We start from the raw sequence: 22,868 nt of genomic DNA, 5'->3' as shown, positions 1-22,868 counted from the left end.
TATTTTGCTCTGATGTGAGAGTATATATTTACTAGCTTGGTAATCATGCATGAGTCGGTAGCTAGATAGATCTTGACAGCCGTATATATGAGTTGGATTAGCTGAGGTCTGAGATTGGGCTCACATATGCATACGTATATCATTTATCATTGTATTTCGGTATTGCTATATATATGGCACATATTTTTTTAAGAAAAAAACAGTCGTTTTCCTGGCGGTAGGATCTCCCTTGATTTTCATGATTTTCATGATTAGCTTCCCACGCTGATTGCCGATTTTTGTCGAGGTGTATATCAAGGATGACTTGATGACTTGATTACTTTGTTATTAATACTCAAAGGGACATGTGATTTTGTGAGTAATTATTTTCTACTTTGCTAGCTTCTTTCTTTTCTCCAAACGGACATGTGATTTGTGAGCTTCCCTCTTCTTTTTATCGTGATTACATCCTAAACATATTAAAATTATATATGTAATTTAGACACTTACATATGTAATTTTTGTACTTACATCCTAAATACACTGAAATTACATATGTAATTTAGACACTTACATATATAATTTTGGGACTTACATACTCTATACAATAAAATTACATATGTAATTTAGAGACTTACAATATAAAAACATACCGACTATTTTTTAGTGAAAAATATGGCGCCATAAATATAGCTACTCTCTTGTATTTTTGTTTTGCAATACTAGCATTTTAGCTTGACCCAAGTGCTAGATAACTAGACTTAAAAGAAATCTGTATATGAAAATTTGAGCAAGTAAAGTTGCCTTGGTAGCATCAAGGAATAGCTTGAGCTTGATGCTGATGCTGCACATAATATGCCTGAATGTATTACCTCCGTCCTAGAACAGTAATGTGGTAGTAGTGGTTTGGATTGAAGTAGCTCAAGAGATCAATTAACTGAAGGAGAGCAATAGGAAGAAGGAAAGAAAAAGAAAGAGAAGTGCTCCTAGAAACAACACATGCAGGGAGAATAGAGGGATGATGATGATGATGTTGCTGTTGCTATCGAAGAAGCTGTTGGCTGATGAGCAGAGCACGGAGGGGATGAACGATGAACGATGATGATCCATGGTACTGTATGGTGGTCGGATCCGATCCACAGCACCGATTGATGGACAGTGTTTCTTCACTGCGTTCAAAATCTGACAGGCACCATTGAAAGGCTCAAGACTGGAGCAGCCGGTACTACTCCAGTAGCCTGCACACCCTGCCACTGCCGCCATCTACTGGTACTAGTGGTAGAGTAGATACAGTACTCATGCTACTCTGCTTGCCAGTAGTCTTGGCTGACATCTTGGATGACATATTGGGCTGTGTGTTTAGATCCAAATTTTTTGATTCAAACTTCAGTACTTTTCCATCATATTAACCTGTCATACACATATAATTTTTCAGTCACATCATCTCTAATTTTAACTAAAATCCAAATTTTACGCTGAACTAAACACAACCTTGACTGTCATCCTATGGAGTGTCAGGAGTAGTTTTTGATCAATAATTGTCCTAGGCCCTTGTTTTAGTTCCAAACTTTTTCTTTAAACTTTTAATTTTTTCATCACATCAAAACTTTCCTACACACATAAACTTCTAACTTTTCTGTCAGATTGTTCCAATTTTAACCAAAATTCTAATTGTGGCGTGAACTAAACACACTAATGACAATGGCAGGAAAGAAAATTTGGTATTGCAATGGCAACGTCCGTATAGTGTATCGACATTGCTATTGGTATTGGTATTGGCATCGTCATTGCAAGCGGTACATTGGTATTGGTATTGCAGGGAAGGGAGGAGCAATGAAGCAACTACGAGTAGCTAGGATGCAATGCAAAGCCTAGAATAGCTAGAGGATGGATCAGCTCGATCTCCTCTTCCTCTCTTCTCTCGCCGGCTCGTCCGTGCCTCCCGGCATGTTCTCACTGTACACTATGCTACAGTGCTAACCATAGGCTACAGGCTTTTTGGGCGTGACTGATCAATTATCAACAGCAACCAGTAAATCTGTTTAGGCTGAGTTTAGTTGTTTTGGTAAAAAAAAACATATACAAACACACATTTCAAATATTAAACGTAAACTAATAACAAAACAAATTATAGATTCCACATGTAAACTGAGACGAATCTATTAAACCTAATTAATTCGTCATTACCAAATGTTTACTGTAACACCACATTGTCAAATCATGGCGTAATTAGGTTTAAAAGATTCGTCTTAACATTTACATGCAAACTGTGCAATTGATTTTTTTTCGTCTACATTTAATGCTTCATATATGTGTCTAAATATTTGATGAGAGGGAAAAAATGAAAGTTTTTTTTCGTGTACATTTAAAATCTGCAGTTTGCAATGCAACCATACGTGCAATGTTACGGACGGGAGAGTGTGAATGAAAACGTTCAAGGCGCAAGTCATGCCAGACGTCGACTCACTGTCACTCACTGCTCTGCCCGATGATGTGTACTTATGGCTTGCTTGTACTACACCCTGCTCTCTGCTGGCACTGAGCACAAGCGTACTGTACACTACTGGGAGTATTTTCGTTTCATTTCAATCGTATCTTATTCACATCCATCCATCCATCTGATGAGAGCCGGCCGGCAGGCCGGGACGCCCCCCAACAGAACCTATCTAGTTAGTGAAATAAAAGATTTTGGTGTCACATCGAACGTTTCACCATATATTGAAAGTAGTTTTTGGACATGTGAGTTACTATAGTATTTATGGCTAGTCATGGATTAATTAGGCTAAAAAGATAGGTCTCGTGATTTACATACAAACTGTGTAATTAGTTTTTTTATCTATATTTAATACACATCTATGTCCAAAATATTCGATGTGAAGTTTTTGGAAAAGTTTTTGGGAACTAAACAGCCCCAAAATGTCTGTCCATATCATATGCTTGCTGCTCGGCTGACTGAAACCTGTTTCCTCATGCGAAGTGAGAGTAACGAATTGATTCCATTGAAGCCGCCATTTTTTGTTTTATCAAAATTTTGTTAACTTTTAACAGTATTATATGCTCCTAGGTGTTTGATTTGTTATTATTTTTTTACATACGATTAGTTCAAAACTTCAAATTCTATGCTGCTAAAATTTTAGTGCCAAAACTTTCATGTGGTTTTAGCACAACCAGTTTTCCTTTTTGATATGACAAATAAAAAACTCCAAACCAAACTAAAAGGGTGTTTGGCTTGTATACTGACATTGTCTATTGTTATCATAGTTTTCTTACCAAGCTTACCAAAGCTTAAGGTTAAGTTAACAAAATTAACACCACACTTTAGTAAGCAAAGCCACTACTAGTACCTTGCACAATTTTTGAGACAATGGCATGTAAGATCAAGGTGTTAGAAAAAGAAACTTATCACAAATGTGACATAAACCAAACACGTTACTAACTCAATCAAAGCTGCCTAAGTTGTTGACGTATAGCAAAGTATGGTAGCATGTGACCATGAACTAAACAACCCCTAAACGCGTAATTATGCTATGGTTCTTGAACTGCCTCTAGTATGAGAAATTTTTTTTTTTATCATTTGAGTGAACGGCTACCCGTTTATTACATGTCAACTAAATATTTAAGAAAAAAATCAATTTATAATTTTTTTACTGGTTACAAAATTTATTTTAATATTTTGTTACAAGTTGTATAAGTTGATTTTGAACTTACAATGATATTCTCTGGTAGTAGTACATATTAAGGTTGTGTTCATGTGTGTTGGGAACTAATCTTTCACACACACATAAAACGGAGCTGCGGATTAGTGCTGATGCCATGGTTTTGTAGCGGCAGACGCCAGTCCAAAGCAATCCTTGCTGGACTGGTTGATGAACGGACACTGCAGTTTCTGATGCCAAAATTCCAACACACTTTACTGCCACTTTTGTTGCAAAGGAACGGAGTTTGTTTTACAAGAGAAAAGCAAAGCAACAAAATTTTAGCTGGCTTATAAAGTGGAAATGCAAAATCTGTGTGCCAAGCAAATGCTCCTCCACGTGAGCGATGATAATGAACGGACTATAATTTCCGAATGAAAGGGCCCATCTTTTAACTTAGGCTTATATTTATCAGCCAAAATTTAAAATTTAACATAAAATCTGAAGCTAATTTTGAGGTTTTTAATCGAAGTTTATTTTCCAGTCGTCGTTTTTAGATTGCTAAAAATATGTATATGATAATTTTATCCGCAAATTACTTACGGCTCCGGGAGAAAACATTGTGAGAGATGAAAATAAAACAAAAATGCAGGGGGTTGTTTGTAATTTGGTATTGTAACTCCTCGCGTGGCGTGCTTGAGGCTGTCCGCGCTCTCCGCCTTGGTCTCCTCTCCTCTCCTCGCTTTCCATTCCATTCAACCATCTCAATCAATCTCAATCCCAATCCCAATCAATCCCTCTCTCCATCTGGTGCTCTCTATCTGAGGAATCCGAATCCGATCAGGGGAGGCGAGGCGCGGCGGTGATCGGCGATGACGGACACGACGGATGACATCGCGGAGGGGATATCATTCCAGGCGTTCGAGGACGACTGCCGGCTGCTGGGCAGCCTCCTCCACGACGTCCTCCTCCGCGAGCTCGGCCCCCGCTTCATCCACCTCCTCGAGCGCATCACCATCCTCGCCCAGGTATCGTATCCATCCATATATGATGATGATGATGATGGTGATTCGATCCAATTAACACGGTGCGTGCAGAGCGCCGTCAACATGCGCTCCGCCGGGGTGGAGGACACCGCCGTCGTCGTCGAGAAGCAGCTCGGCGCCGAGCTGGCCGCCATGTCGCTCGAGGACTCGCTCTGCCTCGCCCGCGCCTTCTCCCACCACCTCAACCTCATGACCATCGCCGACACTTACCACAGGTGCTTGCCCTACACATTCACATTCTCAAATTGTTTTATTAATTAATTGGAGGATCACCTCTTCCGCCGCCATTAGAATCTGCAAACTCACTTCATAAATCATCATAATGTGTTTATCTTAATTACTCCCTATTAACCTGAATTTATCATGCATGTACGGCCCTCAACACATTTGTTGTACCACTCCATTTTCAGAATGTGCTACATACCATTTTTTTTGTCTGAATATGTGTTACTACAACTTACTGCTAGTGATAGTGAGGACTGCATTATCATATTTGGCGCGAACAATTTGAAAGCCAAACACTGAATTTACAGTTTGTTTGTCACACTTCAATTAAAGAATACTGATAACAACACGGGAGTTGTCTTCTGTTTGGGGTACCTATTTGTCATATTTGGGAAATATAAGTATACCTGTTCGTGATAGGGATGCTACATTACAGTAGCACAGATGAATCTTTGATTGCAATATGGAATCCAAGAATTCCGGTACATATGTGTACGGCATTACAAAGTCGGTCCACCGGTTAGTTGTTTCCATGTGACCCTCCTCAGACAGAATTGATTGAAGGAACCTTACGCTCGCACATGGTAGCTTCATTGTGGTTTCCTCAGATGTTTTGTCGTCAGTTGTCCGACTGTTTTTGGAACCTAGCAAGGCCATTGAGCATCGCACTTATTGTCGCAATTACCTCTTATTATGGTAGTATGTCAAGTTTTAGAACAGCTGAGACTTCATGCATATGCTTAAGAAATAATTACCATCAGCATGTTGCAGACTTGCAGTACATCTTTTTCATTTCAGGAAAATGTTAGTGTTGCTACGTTTTTTATCACCTGAACTAGAATGTTTACCAATTTTGAAAATCACCCAAAATCTAGAGCTTGGCATTTTTATGTCTTTTAGGGTTCGTAAAGCACGCAATTTCGCCGACCTGTCGAAATCATGTGATGATACATTTGCCAAATTGATTCAAAGTGGTGTTAGCCCGGAAGAACTCTATGACACTGTATGCAAGCAGGTAATTTCTCACATTAAGCACACATTTTTCATACATTGTATATTATGAAAGTTGCACATCATCAAATTTATCTGTGTATCTTGTAAGAAAGTCACACATGATCAAATTTATCAGATATTCGACCTTTACAGGAGGTTGAAATTGTTCTGACAGCTCATCCAACTCAAATCAATCGGCGGACTTTGCAGTACAAACACCTTAGAATAGCTGTGAGTTAATTTCAATAGTTTCATACTTCAACCTTGATATTGCTATTTTGTTGTTTCAATTACCGATGAAACTGTGCTGCAGCACCTTTTGGAATTCAACGAACGTGCTGATCTTAGCCTCGAGGATAAAGAAATTCTAATTGAAGATCTGGTATAACTTCAAAGGATCTTCATAGTTTTATTTTTCCTTTTCCTAATGTGTTCCAATCTTTCTAACTTTGAATTATGTAGGTAAGAGAAATCACGGCAATATGGCAGACTGATGAGTTGAGGCGCCATAAACCTACACCTGTTGACGAAGCTAGAGCTGGTTAGTAACCATCTATTTTCTGTTTTTGTTACTGCCAGTATTCTCATGATTCCATCTTTTCTTTTGTAGGCCTTCATATTGTTGAGCAATCGCTCTGGAAAGCAATACCACACTATCTTCGCCGTGTTAGCAATGCTCTAAAGAAGGTATAAATACATTGATTGGCATTTGTTGAATTCCACTTCCGTTTGACTCATTCACGAGCGGATATAAACCCTCCTACAATGCTTTTCTTATAGAACACTGGCAAGCCACTTCCGCTCACCTGCACACCAATCAAATTCGGTTCATGGATGGGTGGTGACCGTGATGGGAATCCTAATGTCACAGCAAAAGTAAGATCCACACATTTGAATTTGGTCGTTTTATTATGCCTTCTCAGTATTCACTAGTATTTCCTGTACATTCTTATGGTGTGTTGCGTTTTTCTACCTTTTGCTTATGTTAATTTCGACATGATCACCATTCTGAAAGACTACAATGTTTCATTTCTGAGCTGCAGGTTACTAGGGATGTTTCCATTTTGTCCCAATGGATGGCAATTGATCTGTACATCCGGGAACTAGACACTCTAAGCTTTGAGCTATCAATTAACAGATGCAGCGAGAAGCTTGCAAACTTAGCAAATGACATCCTGCTCAAAGGTTATTTCATGATATATCCAAGCTTAATCCATTTCAATCTCAACAGAAGCTCGCCTGCCACCATGAATTGTGGCGCTTTTCGAATGCCTAGTTAGTTAGTTAGTTCATTAGCTAGTATAATGCATATTATTGGTTGTGGTACTGTTCCTTAAACAGTAAGGTGCACTGTAACAGCACTCTTATTATAGGGATTGTAATTTTAGTTTATATATTAGATATTTCCTTTCAGTTTATAACTATCTTATAGGTCCCCTTTTATTAGTTCCTACCCTTTGGGCTCTAGCACCTTTTTTTTTTTTTGACGCTGAAAGGTAGAGAGACTATACCTTATAACCATTTTATTTATGGTGGGTGGGGTACTAGCACCTTTATATGAAGGGACATTGCTCTAATTATCGGGAAGCAATAAAGAAATAATAAGTTTTTCCCCACCTCTTGTCTTTATTGATTTATTCTCATCTACAGTATACACCTCATCCTTTACATCCCTGTACTGCCTAACCAATTAACCATTGTCTGGATGGTATTTCCCCTATTATCTTACGATCATTGCAGCACATCTCTGTCATGTAGAAATAATCTTGAATTTGTTTAGAATAGCCTCACCTATTGTACATACATATTTCAGAAAATAAAAACTGGCTCATTCTATGTTGATATTTTCAAATGAACTCTGCAGAATCAGCATCAGAGGACCAGAAGACCAATACCTGGAATCAAACTGGACCCCAGAACAATCTAAAGCTTCAGCACAGCTTGGCCCTTCCTGCACAGCTTCCTTCTGGTGCTGATCTTCCATCATGTACAGGTGGACTCCTTGTTGGAAACTTTATATGATGCATCATCTAATATGTATTTCACTTAAGTTCACATCTTCGGGTCATTGACTTATACTCTCTCAGTTTCATATTATAAGACGCTTTGACTTTTTTCCTAATCAAACTTCTATAAGCTTGACCAAGTTTATATAGAAATGTAGTAACTCTTATAACACCAAATTAGTTCCATTAAACCTAATATTGAATACATTTTCATAGTATGTTTGTTTGGTGTTAAAAATGTTGATATGTTTTTCTATAAACTTGGTCAAATTTAAAGAAGTTTGATTAAGGAAAAAGTCAAAACATATCATAATATGAAATGGAGGGAGTACTAGTTTGCACCAGCAATTCTATTACTTGGTGAGGCGGACTGACATGCTGTAGCATTATGTTAATATAAAAAGGTCTAATGTTTTTGTACCAAATGCATAATAGTCCAAGGGGAGCAGTCAGCATTATGTTGTTAGGTCTAGTTTTTTTGTAACAAAATCCAAAATCCTAATAGCCCAAGGAAGTTTTGTAGTTGCATAAAATATTTTACACCAATTTGTTTGGTTACTTTCGGCTTCCTGATTTTCTATCACAATTTATGTGTTAAATAAGCAATACCTAAGTTATAATCTGGAAATAATAAAAACTTATTTTATATTTAGAACCAGTAGGCTTCATTAATGAAACTGAAAATGAATATAGAGGTGTTCAAGTCTTACAGTAACAAACTTATTTACTTCTTCACATAAGCGCATTCATGACACCACATCGATAAATTTTGGGGGGAAAAGTGCTGGATCATTATTTCCGTATTATGTCTGACACAAATACCTCATGCTGTCATCCTTGTAATCAATGTAAGACTTGTGTCATCAACTGCTGGATTAAACCATGAAATTTACATTGCAACAGCTTCCTCTGTTCCCCAAACTGGATCTGAGGAAAATTTGTGCATACTGCATAGGACAAAAAAATTGGACATGCTATTTTGAAAATTATTTCAGAATGCCAATCACCATGTAAAATAGTTTCATCAATATTAATTAAAGAACATCTTTTGTAACATGGATTTAACATCATGTATCATCAAGTTCATCTGAAATAGTTCAGATGTATGTAACATCTTTTGTAACATGGATTTAACATCATGTATCATCAGGTTCATCTTTTGTAACTGGTGTGTGTTTGTACATATGTATGTAAATTTATTGTCACACCTATTAATGCATTGCTACTATTAATGTGATGTCTATGTCTTCCCATGATTTGCTAATACTGAGAGTAGAGCTTGTATTTGATGCAGAATGCAACGATGGGGAATCTCAAATCAGAATGTCAAAACTTCCAGGGAATCCAAAGCATAAGGTTAGGACAGCTAGAATTTTGTGATGTCTCACACGTTCGACTTCTTTGTTGTACAGAGATCATTGGAAGCACAAACTGTCCATAAAAATGCATTGGCACAACTATTCCAATATGCGCTACATTTTTTTTCAACGAACATTGAAATGACATGGAGTGAAAAATGCTATGGAGAAGCTATGGCATCGCCGGTAGAAATAGCAAAGAATAAACAAACAAACAAACAAATAAAGAACTAGCTGACACTAACTGGATAGTGTAGATAAATTTCAATATATATTTCTTAACATTTCATGAGAATTAATGCATGCTGTGTCTCCTAGTTGGCTCTAAACATAACAGAAAAACGTGAAGACAGTCCATTGCCGTCTCCTAGTCATCGCCCGATGGGTCGAACTCCAAGTGGAGGTCAACTAAGGAAGATGTTCACAGAATCCCAAATTGGTCGATCGAGCTTCCGGAAACTTCTAGAACCAAGCATATCAGAGAGACCAGGGAGTACTCCTTATAGAGTTGTCCTTGGTGATGTGAAAGAAAAGGTTAGAGCCATACTTTATCATTTATTATACGTCTCATGTTTTCTTCTCCGGAAGTAGGCAAACAATTGCCTAGTCTACTAATAGAGGTTGGATTAAGGGATGCTTGATTACCAAATTTGTACAATATTCTTTAGGATTAAATTAATCTCACTAATAAATTCCCAGAGACTCTACTCCTGTTCTTTGGCAATAAAGTTTGGGATAAATTTTATGTGGCATTTTACTATTAAAAACATATATGCCAAAGATACCCAAATAGTTGGACATAGGTACTCTCAATCTTTGGTAGGAAGACAAACCTCAATGAGAACAAGAAGAGATTATGCTATGTATAAACAGTACCCATCTGTTATATTTTTCTTGACCTGTTATATTTTTTTTAACATGGCAAAATTTTTTCCTTTTGATTGTGCTTACCACTCTGTTTTCAGCTGATGAACACACGGAGACGACTCGAGCTTCTTCTTGAGGATCTACCATGTGATCGTGATACTTCAGAATATTATGATACATCGGATAAACTTTTGGAGCCCTTGCTTTTGTGTTATCAATCACTGGTTAGTCTAATTAGCTGATGTAGGGTCGATCACTCATCCCTTTAGTGCTGTACTACCATGATCAACTATATTCTATCCGTGCAAGTGTGTCTGTGTGTGTGCTAGAAAAAAAAACATTTGACACAAACATTCTCAGCATTCTTCAAAATTGCCCTTTACCATCTCCACATTCTTACTGGCTAGGCTTTGATTAGTCGTGACTTGTGAGAACAATCGTTGATGATGGAGTGGGTGGAGGTTTCTTTTCATCACATAATTTCCTTTTTGTACTGACTGTGTTCACATCTTCAACTATTTTATGAAGCAATCATGTGGATCTAGTGTGCTTGCGGATGGCCGGTTAGCAGATTTGATTCGACGGGTTGCAACCTTTGGTATGGTGTTAATGAAGCTTGATGTACGGCAGGTGGGCACATTGATCACTACTGTTTTTATGCTTACTCACACTTAAATTTTCCTGATGTAACTTCAGAATAGCTTCAAGCGAAGTCCAGTAGTCCATTAATGAATAGAATGGCGTTATATTACTGTAGGAATCAGGCCGGCATACGGAAACACTTGATGCCATCACATCTTACCTGGATCTTGGTGTTTATAGTGAGTGGGATGAACAAAAGAAACTGGATTTCTTGACTAGAGAGCTGAAAGGGAAGCGCCCTCTTGTCCCCCCATACATACAGGTCAGTTGTTGAATGTAGACATCAAATTTCCTATCCTAGTGGCTAATGATAACTTATATTTTAGTTGTGATAAATGTTCGTTTACATGGAAACCAGAAGTGTCAATTGAGTTTCATCGTGTGGAACAGTACAATATAAATCCTTCCATGCAAACAAACATTTATCACAAACTAAAAAATGCTACCAATCTTACCACAAATTGAAACTTATACTACACAATCATTTTGTGGTAAGATTGGTAGCATTTTTTAGTTTGTGATGAATGTTTGTTTACATGGAAACAGGAAGTGCCAATTGAGTTTCAATGTGTAGAACAGTATGATAGAATCCTTCAGAAACAGATATAGTTCCTTTCCATATAGTCATTTTGTGGTAAGATTGGTATCACCTCCGCCAACGCCAAAATGGTTAATACTATGCTAACTTCTGATGAATAAGCAATGTTTTATACAGAATTTGATGAGGCATCAGATATAACATCACTGTTCATTCAACATGGATTTTAGTTTTTTTGGGAATACGCATAAGACTTACATATCTTTTTATTAAGATTGAGGGGTGGACTTACAAACGCAACCGATAAAGGAAGCAAAAACAAGAACACCAGGAAAAGAAAAAAAAAGAAAGAAAGAAAGCACAGCAGAGGGTGTTATTTCGCAATTAACCAATTGTGCGACTGAAACCTAGACGAGGAGGCTTAGATCGGCACCCCCGCGCGCCATAGGCTTGCTTCTTCAGCAGCCAAGTTTGCCACTTCTCCCCAGGATCGGCGTTGGTTGTTGAAAGCCTGGCTATTCCGTTCCTTCCAAATTGACCAGGCGACCAGAATAATGATGGTGTCAAAGCCGCGCCTCTTTTGGACATCCAACCAAAATCCCTTATATTTTGGGATGGAGTATTTTCTTTTACAAGAAAGATATAGGAAAAGGGATTGCAGTGTTGGTACATAAGAATATTTGAATGGCAACTTTATGGTTGCATACTTCATTGTAGAAGAGAAAAAGGGAATGGAGATTCACCTTGAAGTGGAAAGACTTACATTTGCATTTCCTTTGTATTCCTTTCAGGTTACTGCTGATGTGCAAGAAGTTCTTGATACATTCCGTGTTGCTGCAGAGTTAGGAAGCGATGCACTTGGAGCATATGTGATTTCAATGGCCTCAAATGTATGTAGATACGCAAGTCTTATGTAGCACTAAATAATAAGAAAAATCTGAATATCCATCCTGCACTTTAGCGTTCTTGTTAACCCTCACCTGTAACCGGCCGGTGGTTCCAAGCATTTTGCCATGTCATGCCTTGTACCATCTTGATCGCATGGATCAAATGACAATCGTGGCACATTATATTTATCACTCTACATTAAATATGATGTGTTCCTCTGGTTGCAGGCAAGCGATGTCCTAGCGGTTGAACTGTTGCAGAAGGACGCAAGACTTACAGTCAGCGGGGACCTAGGAAGGCCATGTCCTGGTGGAACGTAAGTATGATTATATATATATATATATATATATATATATATATATATATATATATATATATATATATCTCATATGTTCAGTGTGCTACTCGATCAATTGAACTTATGAACTCCCAATTGGTTGGTTTAGTAGTTACACAAAACTAAGAACAAAGTTGATTGTGCAAACTAAGTAGAAATGGAAAAGAAGGAATTGCGCACTGTGTCTCTGAGCTAGCAAGGAAAATTCGACTGCGATCTTTTACTTTGCCAGTGGCTAAGCCAACTGAACTTGTTTTTGCACCATATAGATCGTATATTATGTTTTGTACCATGGCCAGTGTTTGATTGAATAGTGTGTTATATTGTTTGTGAATAGGTTGAGAGTTGTTCCACTGTTTGAGACGGTGAATGATCTGCGAGAAGCCGGCCCAGCGATCAGAAAGTTACTGTCCATCGACTGGTACAGAGACCACATCATCAAGAACCATAACGGGCACCAAGAGGTAGAATGATCGATGGGTTTAGTTTCGAATATCTCAAACTCATTTTGCTTTTGTTTCGGATATCTCAAACTCGATCGGGAGGAGTTTGCAGGTGATGGTGGGCTACTCTGATTCCGGCAAGGACGCCGGCCGTTTCACCGCGGCATGGGAGCTATACAAGGCTCAGGAAGATGTGGTGGCCGCGTGCAACGCGTTCGGCATCAAGGTTACGCTCTTCCATGGCCGCGGCGGGAGCATCGGCCGCGGCGGCGGGCCGACCTATCTCGCCATTCAGTCGCAGCCACCCGGCTCAGTGATGGTGAGCACTGGCAGGCACTGATTAATCAGTCCATTCCATGTGTATGTGTTTGCGAGCTAATAATGAATTGAATGGTGCATGGTGCAGGGAACTCTTCGGTCGACGGAGCAAGGGGAGATGGTGCAGGCCAAGTTCGGGCTGCCGCAGACGTCTGTCCGGCAGCTGGAGATATACACGACGGCGGTGCTGCTGGCGACGCTGCGGCCGCCGCAGCCGCCGCGGGACGACAAGTGGCGGGGGGTGATGGAGGAGATATCGCGGGTGAGCTGCGCGCAGTACCGGAGCACGGTGTACGAGAACCCGGAGTTCATCAAGTACTTCCAGGAGGCGACGCCGCAGGCGGAGCTGGGCTACCTCAACATCGGCAGCCGCCCCGCGAAGCGCAGGACCACGCCGGGGATCTCCAACCTTCGCGCCATCCCCTGGGTGTTCGCGTGGACGCAGACGCGGCTGGTGCTCCCGGCGTGGCTCGGCGTGGGGCGCGGCCTCCAGGACGCCTGCGACAAGGGCCACACCCACGAGCTCCGCGCCATGTACGAGGAGTGGCCCTTCTTCCAGTCCACGGTGGACCTCATCGAGATGGTGGTGGCCAAGGCGGACGCGCCCATGGCCAAGCACTACGACGACGTGCTGGTGCACGACGCGGGGCGGCGGACGCTCGGGGCGGAGCTCCGGCAGGAGCTGGCGCGGACGGAGAACTGCGTGCTGGCGGTGAGCGGTCACAAGAAGCTGTCCGCCAACAACCGCAGCCTGCGGAAGCTGATCGACAGCAGGCTCACGTACCTCAACCCCATGAACATGCTCCAGGTCGAGGTCCTCCGTCGCCTCCGCCAGGACGACGACAACCGCAAGCTCCGCGACGCGCTGCTCATCACCATCAACGGCATTGCCGCCGGCATGCGCAACACCGGCTGACTCCTCTTCCCTCCTCTCCTCTGCAAATTAACTTATATTTCTTGCAACTATATTTCCGTCTGAACTAATTACCGGAGTTTTTTTTCTCGTTCAATTTTCCCTCAAAATAAGAAAGAAACCTTGCATGTAGCATTTTCACATTGGATTGGATATGTACATTGCATGGAGAATGAAATAGCATTATAGACTATAGTGGTGTGGATTGATGTATGTAGTTAAAAGATGAGACCATTGGTTTGGTTCCCTTCTTCATGGGCCGCAACTGTATCGCGACCAACGATCGGCCCATATTGAATTGCCCCAACGGGATTGCTGGGTACGTGCGGCCCATCTTAACCGGACCGGAACGGAAATGTGGGTACGTGCGGCCCACGTTTGTTGGACCGTCGGGGGGATTGTGAGGGTACTGAGGCCCATATTAATTCGGCCGTAAAGTGTGGGATACATGTGGCCCACATGGTTGGGCCGAAATCTGACGTTGCGTGTATGGTCTGAAAAGGCCCAGCTCTCTTAGCCTCGACGAATATTGGACTCCCATCATATTTTCTCTCGGCAGGCACCAGAAAATCGAAACTGAATAAATGAAGGGATCTTTACAACCTCTATGTTCATCAGCAGATGAGCAGATCACAAGTCAGGAAAAGATAAATCTCTCTTTCGATCTACTACTACATTACATTATCTAAAAAATCTACTCGAACTGTAGTAGTACTGGGCTCTGTTCGTATTCGTATGTGAAGGTTCCCAACTCTCATTTCTCGTTTTTCACGCGCATACTTTTGAAATTGTTAAACGGTACGTTTTTTTTGAAAAAAAAAGTTTATATATGAAAGTAGCTTAAAATACATATTGATCTATTTTTTAAAAATAATAAAATATTAATCAATCAAGCACTAATGAACTGTTTCGTTTTCCGTGCTGGAGGGATGGTTCCCAATCCATGCATATGAACAGAGCCATACGCGATGTTCCTATGACCTGAAAGAATCTCAGGATTAATAGAAGAGATTGAATGATGAAGAGCTGCATCTGCAAGCATGTCGGTGTCGGTGCCCGTCCGTCCGCCAATCGAGCATTGCCTTGCATATTTGCATTGCATACGCGCATTTCTCGATTGACTGCGTCTGTCTTCCTCCCTCGCGCCCCGCCCATTTCATATAAAATTCATAAAATTGATGTGAGCTAATCTCATATCGTAGCTGCCAATTGCAGCAACACTTCATATAAAATTATTCTTCTGCTACGTCCAAGGAAGTTTCTTGCCTCAAATCTTGCCCACACAATTGCTTGGAGTACTACCTTTTCTCCGCTGAAACTGTTCTTTCCTGTGTCCTTAATTATATGTACTAAAAGTGAAAGAAAACATTGTAGTACCTCAATTATTGTTTATCATGCATTCCATTCTCTAATCAAACACAATTGGGTATCTAAAGCAAATGCATAAATGGATTGGTCACACGGGATTTTTAAGGACAACACGCTTACATGTTTGTTTGCTCCATCCATTGTCTCCTCGTTGGATCAACGTCAACCTTGATCATATCTAGCTGTTTACTACTCCTACATGCAAAGTTTGCATTGCATGGAAAGCGAAAGATGCAGGAATATCACGACAGAAACAAAATGCTTGTTTAGGTGAGCGGCAGCCAGGGGCGCATCTACCCATTAGGCAGGGTGGGTCGACCGACTTAGCTACGACTCGTGTCGCCCCACACCCTCAAGACCCCCCTTACCCCATTATAGTAGTTATGTGTCATCAAAATTAAGTATAACAAAGTGTGAATACTTAACAAATTGAGTCAGTTATGCGAATGAACTATTAATATGATATGTGTTGTGTCTGAATTCTCTTAACGAGTGAACATTTTCGTTCTCCGCCCCATCTATATTTTAAAGGTGTGTCCACCACTGGCGGCAGCAACTGCCTGTTTAGTTAAAAAGCTCGTCAATATCAACCGAAAATACAGCTGCAATTTAACGTACTCCTGCATGCGACAGTGCGGTGTTGTGTCACTGTCATACCATGAACTGAGTTAAGCTGAGCTGGAATGGTTTAATTTGCTTCTCGTTCTCGCTGGTTGTTAAAAGCTCCTACACATGCCACTGTTCAAACTCATTTTTTTTTCGGGTCACTGTTCAAACTCATTAATCTCACGCGGCAGTCACTAATTCATGATGGAGACCTCAAATAGGAATAGTTTCAGACATTGAGCACTGCGTTTTGCTGCTGTTTAGTGTTTACTAATCCAGATTAGGCCTTGGGAACAGTTTTTCTTCAGGAGTACTGCAAGTATATATCTTGCAGAATAATCAGGCCTCTGGCAGTTTGGCACTTCATTGTACTCGAGGTTTATACTTTTGCTGTATTTACAAAGAACATAGTACTAATGCTATATTTACAATTTTGAGGAAAAAAAAAGGTACGGAATATACTGTATTTACTTCTGATAAAGTTCGAGAAGTGTTACTACTGGTAACTGTGGCGATGAATGATGTCAATTGATGACAGCAGAGCATAGTCTACTACTGTAGTAGATTGACTTTTTCAGTCAACTCTAAAAAACCTCAACATTAATATAGCTAGTCATGTTCAACTCTGAGCTCTTCAAATTCAATCATCGAAACATTTAAATCAAATTCTGCACTACTATTGAACGAAGAACACACTATTATTTTGAAGCAACGTGCTGCAATTTGCATGAGGCGATCCCCAGGTCCATTCTACTACTCTGCTTGGGAAAATGAAATTAGAATCTGTTTAGTATTTGATGCGTACCTACAACATTGACCGTAGCATTGAAAACATTGACCATAGCAACAAGGCCCATCCTTAATCATAACCATTTTTTATGAAGTAAGAAGAGTTTGTTTAGGAGTGTACCAGAAACCAGCTAGTCCACGCTACAAAGATGTTTAAGCAATCTCCTCAGTTAGTTCTTGCACTTAGTCGGTGCAAAAAAAAATGCAAATATTTATTTTAGAGCCAGATCATCAAATTTTTGTTGCAAAGCCGAAGCTGCCGAATCCAACTTAATTTTTTTTCCTTTGGGTCAAACATTTTGTCAAGTCAGATGGGCAATCCAGATTCATAACTAAGCCATGTGCACAGATGTGTTCTACACAGCTAAATTCCAAAGTTTTTTCCCTTCTCTATTACGCAAATACTAGTATAATTGCTTCAGGCAAATGAGACTTTGTTTGTTTATTTGCTATCTTTCGTGTAGGGAAGCATATGAAAACTTTTAAACTTGTGCTTTTGAACTGCTCCAAGGTAAACCAAAAGTTTCTACTCTGGATGATAGAATTGTTTATCAGAGAGAGCAAAATCACACATGTACTGTACAGAAGAAGGGAGGGACCATGCTGAATAGTACTTCGTCTTATGTTGGTGTAAATTAATCCATGAGTTGCTTTAAATACATAGCTTAGGTGCTGTGCCAGATTAAGCACTTGCTAGTTGCTACTAGAGCAACTTTTCTCACTATGGTTGCACCAGAAAGCTTCTGCTTCCTTCTTCGTCAGAGAATCAGTCAGTCCTTAAGATATTTCTTTTGATTCATAGTCTCATCAGTTGTACAAGACCTAATTATAAGCCAAAACAGCTTAATAACGGTAAAAAAATAATTTATAGATAAAAAATTATATCTATGTTCATATAGACTAAAAAGATAACGATGGAAAAAAACACGATGAAAATATTGTAAAATTAATTCCAAAATTAAAAAAAATAAAAATTCAAATTTTAGCGGCCGATTTTTTTAAAGACAAATGAGACTGTCCCAGATGAAAACTGAACCTGTAACACTACTTTAAAGTGTGAATTAGGTGGTGTTCTTTTCTTCTGAAGATAAAGATGAAGTTTAATTTTTTTTACACAAAATGAGGTGTTATTAATGTATGATTGATTAAATTTTAATTACTACAAACTTGAAAAATAGATTAATATGATATTTTAGAGCAACTTTTATATAGAAAGTTTTCACACGAAACACACTGTTTAGCAGTTTGAAAAGCGTGGCATGAAAATCTATATCTCATCCAACTATTTGATGGTGTTGTTGTAATTTGTAACTAGCGATACGGTGAGAATGAAGGTACTGATACAGAAAGTTTATTAGATATGGTATGGAGGTGCTACTCCTAATAAAACACAAATACGAAGGGGTGGAACTGGAAAAGTAGAGAATTTCACACGTCAAGCATTCTACACAACGCTAGTGTACTGACTTTTTCAAACCCCCCCAGCATGGCACTGGCAGACCAGACACTGCGCAATAGTAGTAGCACACTAGCATGTACTACTACACTCCTAATCTCTCTCTCTTTCTCGAGTGGAATCCATTGATCCATTGTGTAGTGGGAGAGAGACTTCTCTACGCGGTCACGGGTTCCCCAGCGGAGGAGAAAGATAGATAGAGAGAGCAAAGAGCAAAAAAATCTCTCTTTTTTCTTCTTGTTGTTTCTGCAGTTACCTTTGTCTTGCCTTCAATGCCACCGCTTTACTGCCGGATCTGAGGAAAGCTCCCATCCTTGCTGAGTTCTTGTGCTGCTTCTTCCACAATTCTTCCTTTTGTTGAGAATTTTGCCTTCCATCTGCTTAATCGGTGACAAAGGTGGTGGGATCTTGCTTCTCTTCCTGCAAGAAAAGGCTCGTTTTTTTGTTTCGCCGTTTGCTGCTTGCTCAGGCAGGAGGAAGGCGATGCTGTTCTTGCTGATTTCAGTCTTCTTCTTCCGGTGGTCGAGGTGAGGTTTGTTGCTACTTCACCTTCGCTTCGTTGCGCTCTGCGGAGAGAAAGAAAGCAAAGGTGGTGGAAAAGAAGCGAAAATTTTGCTTGCTTCCTCTGCAAATCTGAGGAATTTTCTCGCAGAAAGCCTGAATTCCCTCTGAATTCCGGTGCATGGAAAGATCGTCCCCTCCATTTCCAAGAAGAAGAAGATACTAGTAGCAGCTGCAGCTACACTCTAGTAGTAGTGGCTACTAGTACTAGCTAGCCTCCAATGGCGTCCTCACCGTCTCCCTCCCCGGGCACCGCAACTCCCGCCACCGCCGCCGCCGCGCCTTCCACCGCGACCCCAACACCCGCGACGCAGCCCAATGCCACGCCGGCCGACCCCTCCATCACTCCCCCGGCCGCGTCCCCTCCCCTTCCCTCCGCCGCCACGCCACCCCCACAGCCCGATTCCCCGCCGCCCTCTCCGCCACCAGCTCCTCCGGTCGCAGTGCCACCGCCGGCCACCGTGCCACCGCCGCCTGTACCCGTTGCGTCTCCACCACCAACCCCGTCAGCCACATTGCCGCCGCCGTCGCCACCGGCTTCAGTGCCGGTGCCACCTACACCTGCTACTACCCCTCCAAAGCCGTCGCCTGTGCAGCAACCCCCAGTGGCTGCATCACCACCTCCATCGTCTCCGGCTGATTTGCCGCCGCCTAATCCGCCGGCTCGCTCAGACACGCCGCCGGTAGTGCAGTCACCTCCACCGCCGCACCGGAGATCGCCGAGAACGCCATGGGCTCCACCGATGGCGCCGTCGCCTTCTGGAAGTCCTACCAAGCCTTCTCCAGCTAGTCCATCACCAATTGCTGGAGATCCAATCATCCCTACACCCAATAACCCTTCGTCGCCTCTGGCGACGCCATCAGCACCAGGCTCTGGTACTCCTGTGGTGACGCCATCTGCACCAGTCTCTGGCCCTCCATCGCCAGGCACGGCTCCAGCCACGGCAGCTGATCGATCCAACAAGTCATTAAGTCCCAACACGCAGGACGGCAGCGTCTCGTCGAGCGATGGTGGAATGAGCTCAAGTGCAAAGGCGGGCATCGGTGTAGTCGTCGCTATTCTTGTGCTTAGCTTGGTAGGAGCTGCATTTTGGTACAAGAAGAAACGGAGGAGAGCAACCGGTTACCATGCAGGATTTGTGATGCCATCGCCTGCCTCGTCTCCACAAGTGTTAGGTAATCTGATGAAATGCATTTTCAGAAATCGCGCACCTGGAAAATTAAAATCAGTTTAAGTTGTATTACTAGTAGGTGATGAACTGAGCAAGTACAACTCATTTTTTGCCCAGGGTATTCAGGTAAAACTAACTACAGTGCTGGCAGTCCTGATTACAAAGAAACAATGTCAGAGTTCAGCATGGGCAATTGTCGATTCTTCACTTACGAGGAATTGCACCAGATCACAAATGGTTTTGCAGCGAAGAACCTGCTAGGGGAAGGTGGGTTTGGGTCTGTTTACAAGGGTTGCTTGGCTGATGGAAGAGAGGTTGCCGTTAAGAAACTGAAAGGTGGTGGTGGGCAGGGGGAACGTGAGTTCCAGGCTGAGGTGGAGATAATCAGTCGTGTGCACCACCGCCATCTAGTTTCTCTTGTTGGGTATTGCATTTCGGGGGACCAGAGGTTGCTTGTCTATGATTTTGTGCCCAATGACACACTGCACCATCATCTTCATGGTATGGTGGTAACCTTCAGCATATTGCCGCATGAGAGCTCTGCATAGTTCTAGTTCTGTCTGAAAACTGTTTAATTGATCTGCCCTTGTAGGACGTGGAATGCCGGTTTTGGAGTGGTCAGCTAGGGTTAAAATTGCAGCTGGCTCAGCTCGAGGGATAGCATATCTTCATGAAGATTGTAATATTCTTTCTGGTTCTGTACCTTATTAATGTGATCATTTGCACTTCATTTTCATTACATTTATTTCCCTTTTGCAGGCCATCCCCGAATTATCCACCGAGATATTAAATCCTCCAACATTTTACTGGATAATAACTTTGAAGCCCAGGTAACAACATTATTTAGATAAATTGGGAGAGGCGTTATAATGTGACCATTGTTACTAATTGGCTGCTATTCGTGTGTTAGGTTGCTGATTTTGGCCTTGCAAGACTAGCTATGGATGCAGTCACGCATGTAACTACACGGGTGATGGGAACTTTTGGGTAAGTAAATTACTGCCTGCCTTACTGAGGGCACAAGAGAACATCGTACATTTTCATATGATCTAATGATTATTTGTTATGCAGTTATCTGGCTCCGGAGTATGCTTCGAGTGGCAAGTTGACTGAGAGATCTGATGTATTCTCTTTTGGCGTTGTTCTCTTAGAGCTTATTACCGGTAGAAAGCCTGTTGACGCATCAAAACCATTGGGTGATGAGAGCCTTGTTGAGTGGGTAAGCTATATCAGTAACTAGAAATCATTTTTTTTTAGATAATGGAAGATGAGTATATTGAAATTAGTATGTTCAATAAGATTTTTGCCCCTGTATGATCAAATGAAAGCAAATGGAGAAATATATTTTATCAACTGTATTTGAATAGCCAACTTGACTCATTTCAAAGATTCTAATAACGTAGGAATTCACATTGAGCTGTTGATCTCTGCAGTTCACATTTTTTAACTGTGTTTTTATTAGGAGTCAATCCATATAGTTAGCCACTGGTTGAAAAGCGTTCTGATATAAAATGTGGACTGGTCAACTATGAACATCTGCTGAAATCGTGTTGTAAATCAGTCTAAAGAGGGGATCCTTGTGTAACTTACACAATCACTTGCAGGCTAGGCCATTGCTCACAGAAGCAATTGAGACTGGCAACGTTGGGGAGCTGATTGACTCCAGGCTGGACAAGAACTTCAATGAAGCTGAAATGTTTCGAATGATCGAAGCTGCGGCAGCTTGCATTCGACATTCAGCATCTAGGAGACCCCGGATGAGCCAGGTATAGGACTGAACATAATCTCATCACATCTGATTGAACCTGAACCTGTTCATTTTAATCACATCTCTCCTTTCAGGTGGTGCGTGTTCTTGATAGCTTAGCTGACGTCGATCTAAGCAATGGTATTCAGCCTGGTAAGAGCGAAATGTTCAATGTGGCAAACACGGCAGAAATCAGGCTGTTTCAGCGGATGGCTTTTGGTAGCCAAGATTTCACAACTGATTTCACCCAATCTAGCTGGGATAGTCGTAGTAGAGATGTTGATGCCTCTGGTTCGAGGCCCTTGTAATCATAGTCTAATACTCCTCTAATTAGCTAGGGTATTGTTGCATTGGATTTGTTTCATCTGATTTTGTTTTCTTCTTTTTTGTGGCCATCTCTGTCAACTAGGAGTAATGTATATCATGCGTCCCACTAAGAAAAGTGTATATTGATTGCACTGAGCGTGCCTGATTCTACAAAATCTGACAGACAGAAGATTTACTAGTACTAGCCCTTGAAGGAACCAATGAATTGCCTCTGTTGGTGGTGACTGAACCTGCATATTCCACTCTATATTTCCTCAAATTTGTCCTTTCTGAACCAGTTGGTCTTCAAATATGTGCCTCCCGAAGCGGCCATTGCCTAGGAATTGATTTGGTGCCCATCTAATCTCTTTGGAATCCTGAGCAAAATGCATCTCTAGAACTGAGCTGAGCTGACATGACAAATGGAGTAAATGGAATTATGCGTGATAGCTGCATCAGCACTGAGCTTTGAGTGGAGCCAGTGCGCTTTGCACATGAGAGAACATGCGAAATGGAATATATTTCTGATGACGACACACAAGTGGGCTCCTAACTCTAAGCCTGAAGCCCTGAACACGACACGGGCAATCAACCCTGAATTGATTTGAATTGGATTCAGTAGAGAAGATGAGAGAAATTTGAGGTCTGGTCTGGGCTTGGTTTGGTGTCCTTTAC

The 22,868-nt window shown here is 41.3% G+C and overlaps 2 protein-coding genes across 2 annotated transcripts; both read left to right on the top strand.

Annotated features, from left to right (window-relative positions):
- Positions 1-4,283: 4,283 nt before the first annotated feature.
- LOC4326138 (phosphoenolpyruvate carboxylase 4) lies at positions 4,284-14,381 on the top strand. Its single transcript, XM_015774359.3, has 20 exons — positions 4,284-4,642; positions 4,712-4,875; positions 5,786-5,900; positions 6,032-6,109; positions 6,192-6,260; positions 6,341-6,419; positions 6,489-6,565; positions 6,659-6,754; positions 6,922-7,063; positions 7,743-7,871; positions 9,179-9,240; positions 9,561-9,776; positions 10,208-10,333; positions 10,638-10,739; positions 10,867-11,013; positions 12,081-12,179; positions 12,405-12,493; positions 12,852-12,978; positions 13,070-13,276; positions 13,364-14,381. Exons 1-20 carry the CDS (start codon positions 4,487-4,489, stop codon positions 14,189-14,191), a joined length of 3,108 nt encoding a protein of 1,035 aa, XP_015629845.1. The 5' UTR covers positions 4,284-4,486; the 3' UTR covers positions 14,192-14,381.
- A 4,139-nt stretch (positions 14,382-18,520) lies between these two features.
- On the top strand, positions 18,521-22,415 carry LOC4326137 (proline-rich receptor-like protein kinase PERK8). The gene is made up of 8 exons (XM_015765826.3): positions 18,521-20,144; positions 20,258-20,641; positions 20,733-20,819; positions 20,900-20,970; positions 21,051-21,127; positions 21,212-21,359; positions 21,745-21,906; positions 21,983-22,415. Exons 1-8 carry the CDS (start codon positions 19,190-19,192, stop codon positions 22,193-22,195), a joined length of 2,097 nt encoding a protein of 698 aa, XP_015621312.1. The 5' UTR covers positions 18,521-19,189; the 3' UTR covers positions 22,196-22,415.
- Positions 22,416-22,868: the final 453 nt, after the last annotated feature.

Source organism: Oryza sativa, chromosome 1 (assembly GCF_034140825.1).
Source record: "Oryza sativa Japonica Group chromosome 1, ASM3414082v1".
Taxonomy (NCBI): Eukaryota; Viridiplantae; Streptophyta; class Magnoliopsida; order Poales; family Poaceae; genus Oryza; species Oryza sativa.
Note: the sequence above shows the minus strand (reverse complement) of the source record. Positions and strands in the feature narration are given on the sequence as shown.

What these genes read in the sequence shown, in the direction of transcription:
- LOC4326137 (XM_015765826.3), top strand. Translation starts at nt 19,190, where the DNA reads ATGGCGTCCTCACCGTCTCCCTCCCCGGGCACCGCAACTCCCGCCACC. An exon ending in ACTGCACCATCATCTTCATG is followed by an intron (nt 20,642 to 20,732) that starts GTATGGTGGTAA and finishes CTGCCCTTGTAG; the next exon opens with GACGTGGAATGCCGGTTTTG. An exon ending in CGGGTGATGGGAACTTTTGG is followed by an intron (nt 21,128 to 21,211) that starts GTAAGTAAATTA and finishes TTTGTTATGCAG; the next exon opens with TTATCTGGCTCCGGAGTATG.
- LOC4326138 (XM_015774359.3), top strand. Translation starts at nt 4,487, where the DNA reads ATGACGGACACGACGGATGACATCGCGGAGGGGATATCATTCCAGGCG. An exon ending in ACAAACACCTTAGAATAGCT is followed by an intron (nt 6,110 to 6,191) that starts GTGAGTTAATTT and finishes ACTGTGCTGCAG; the next exon opens with CACCTTTTGGAATTCAACGA. An exon ending in AGCCACCCGGCTCAGTGATG is followed by an intron (nt 13,277 to 13,363) that starts GTGAGCACTGGC and finishes TGCATGGTGCAG; the next exon opens with GGAACTCTTCGGTCGACGGA.